Genomic DNA, 1,805 nt, shown 5'->3' with positions numbered 1-1,805 from the left:
TATTACTGCCTCAGCATTTGCCTAAGTGATCCAAGGAAACCACAGAAAAACTTGGACCAAGGCAGACGGACCCGGAATCGAACCGGCGTCCTCCCGAATGCTAAGCAATGGTCTAGACCTCTAGACCATGCCGCTCGGTAGATGCAGCATTATGAGTGTGTTGTTTTTGGTCAAAAATTCGCTCATAAGCAACGATGTGTGAGCAGGGGCGTTATCATGGCGCAAAAACCAATTGTTTCGGTGAAATTACGCGTAACTTGCAGGTAATATTCCTTATTGACCGTTCTACCCTGTGGCAGGAACTCATGATGCACCACGCCCCTGCAATCCAAGAAAACTATAGGCAAAATCTTCACATTCGACCTAACAGAGCCCAACAGCTCCTTAAAAATGTCAATACAATGTTGCTTTTGGTCGAAGTTGAGCAATCTTGGTACGAATTTCGCGGCGACCAGTCCCATGCCCAAATCATTGGTAAAAATCGAATGGCACAAGCCAATCGATATGTTTAGGTCCTCAGCAACTTCTCTAACGGTAATTCGACGATTGGCCAAGAAAACTACTCAAAACCTTCACATTCGACCTAACTTGCGGCAGCTTCCATTGGGATGATTGAGCTCTGGTTTCCAGGACATAACCATAAACCATTCGTCACCGTGACCCTCTGGAGTAAATTTGGGTCGTCGCGGAGTAGTGTAACAACTCCTCAGCAATGTTGATGCGTTTGAGCAATTTTGGTATGAATTCCGCGGCGACCCGTCTCATGCCCAAATCATTGGTAAAAATCAAATGGCAGAAGCCAATCGATATGTTTAGGTCCTTTAACGGTGATTCGACAATTACCTATTTTCTTCACTTCGTCAACGTTTTTGTCTGTTATTGACGTGCTCGGACGTCCGGCACGTTCTTCGTCGTTCACATCTTCTCGGCCCTCTGAGAACATTTTATACCACCGGTAAACGTTGCTTCGGTCCAAGGTAGCTTCACCATATGCCACAGCCAACATTCGGAATGCGAATCAAGTCAGCATCAGTTAATTTACTTTGCAACTAATTTTTTTACAGCGTATTTAGAAAAGTTTCATGCTATTGCGATGTGCTATTTAAGGTTAGGAGTCAGCAAAACGAACGGTTGATAGTTGTGTCTTCTTTCTCTTTTTCTCTTTTCGTCTTTCTAAAAACACCAGTTGTCGGTAGCATCGATTAAATAAAAGAGCGTGCTTGTTCCCTTTCCCTTTATTTCCTGTTACACGTTTCCGTCGTATAAGATGTTACACATAAAAAGAGTCTATTTAGTAACAGGAAAAATAAAAATGTAGCAGCAAAAACTGTAACAGCTTCCTTTTCGTTATTATATATTTATTTCCTAAGGTGCTTCTGGAGTATTTACGTCCTCTGTCAGAGTCTTGACAAGATTCCTCGTGTCAGAGATAAGGGGTAGCACAATATACTTTTTCACCGTTTCCGTTTCTGCGGTAGCCACCTGTTTCGCCATGTACCATCTCATTAGAAGAACAGATTTTATTCAATTTTACATCGCCTTGTGCGACACTGCAAAGACAAGAATTACGTTGGAACCCACCGAGGACGCAGGTTTGGTAAGACAAAAAATCTCTAGCACAGATAGAAACTTAATCAACAACATATCTGACGCGCACGTGCTATCGTTTTGTTACTCTAAAACTAATAATTAAATTAATAATGCATTCTATTATTATACACTTTTTCGTCCTATAAAAAAATGCTTTATATCTATTTTTCTATTTTAGGATTTTCTGAAGCCAATAACGACCTACTAATAATATA

At 41.2% G+C, this 1,805-nt stretch overlaps 1 protein-coding gene across 1 annotated transcript in view; it reads left to right on the top strand.

The window, feature by feature from the left end:
* The window catches only part of LOC108744624 (equilibrative nucleoside transporter 4), a 31,344-nt gene that overhangs the window by 18,267 nt on the left and 11,272 nt on the right, over positions 1-1,805 (top strand). Inside the window, exon 5 of the mRNA XM_025974733.1 lies at positions 1,371-1,670. Within this exon, the coding sequence (XP_025830518.1) occupies positions 1,371-1,670 (300 nt within the window). The remainder of the gene's footprint in view (positions 1-1,370; positions 1,671-1,805) is intronic.

Source organism: Agrilus planipennis, unplaced genomic scaffold (assembly GCF_000699045.2).
Source record: "Agrilus planipennis isolate EAB-ADULT unplaced genomic scaffold, Apla_2.0 scaffold16, whole genome shotgun sequence".
NCBI classification, from domain to species: Eukaryota; Metazoa; Arthropoda; class Insecta; order Coleoptera; family Buprestidae; genus Agrilus; species Agrilus planipennis.
This window is presented reverse-complemented; position numbering and strand designations above follow the sequence as displayed.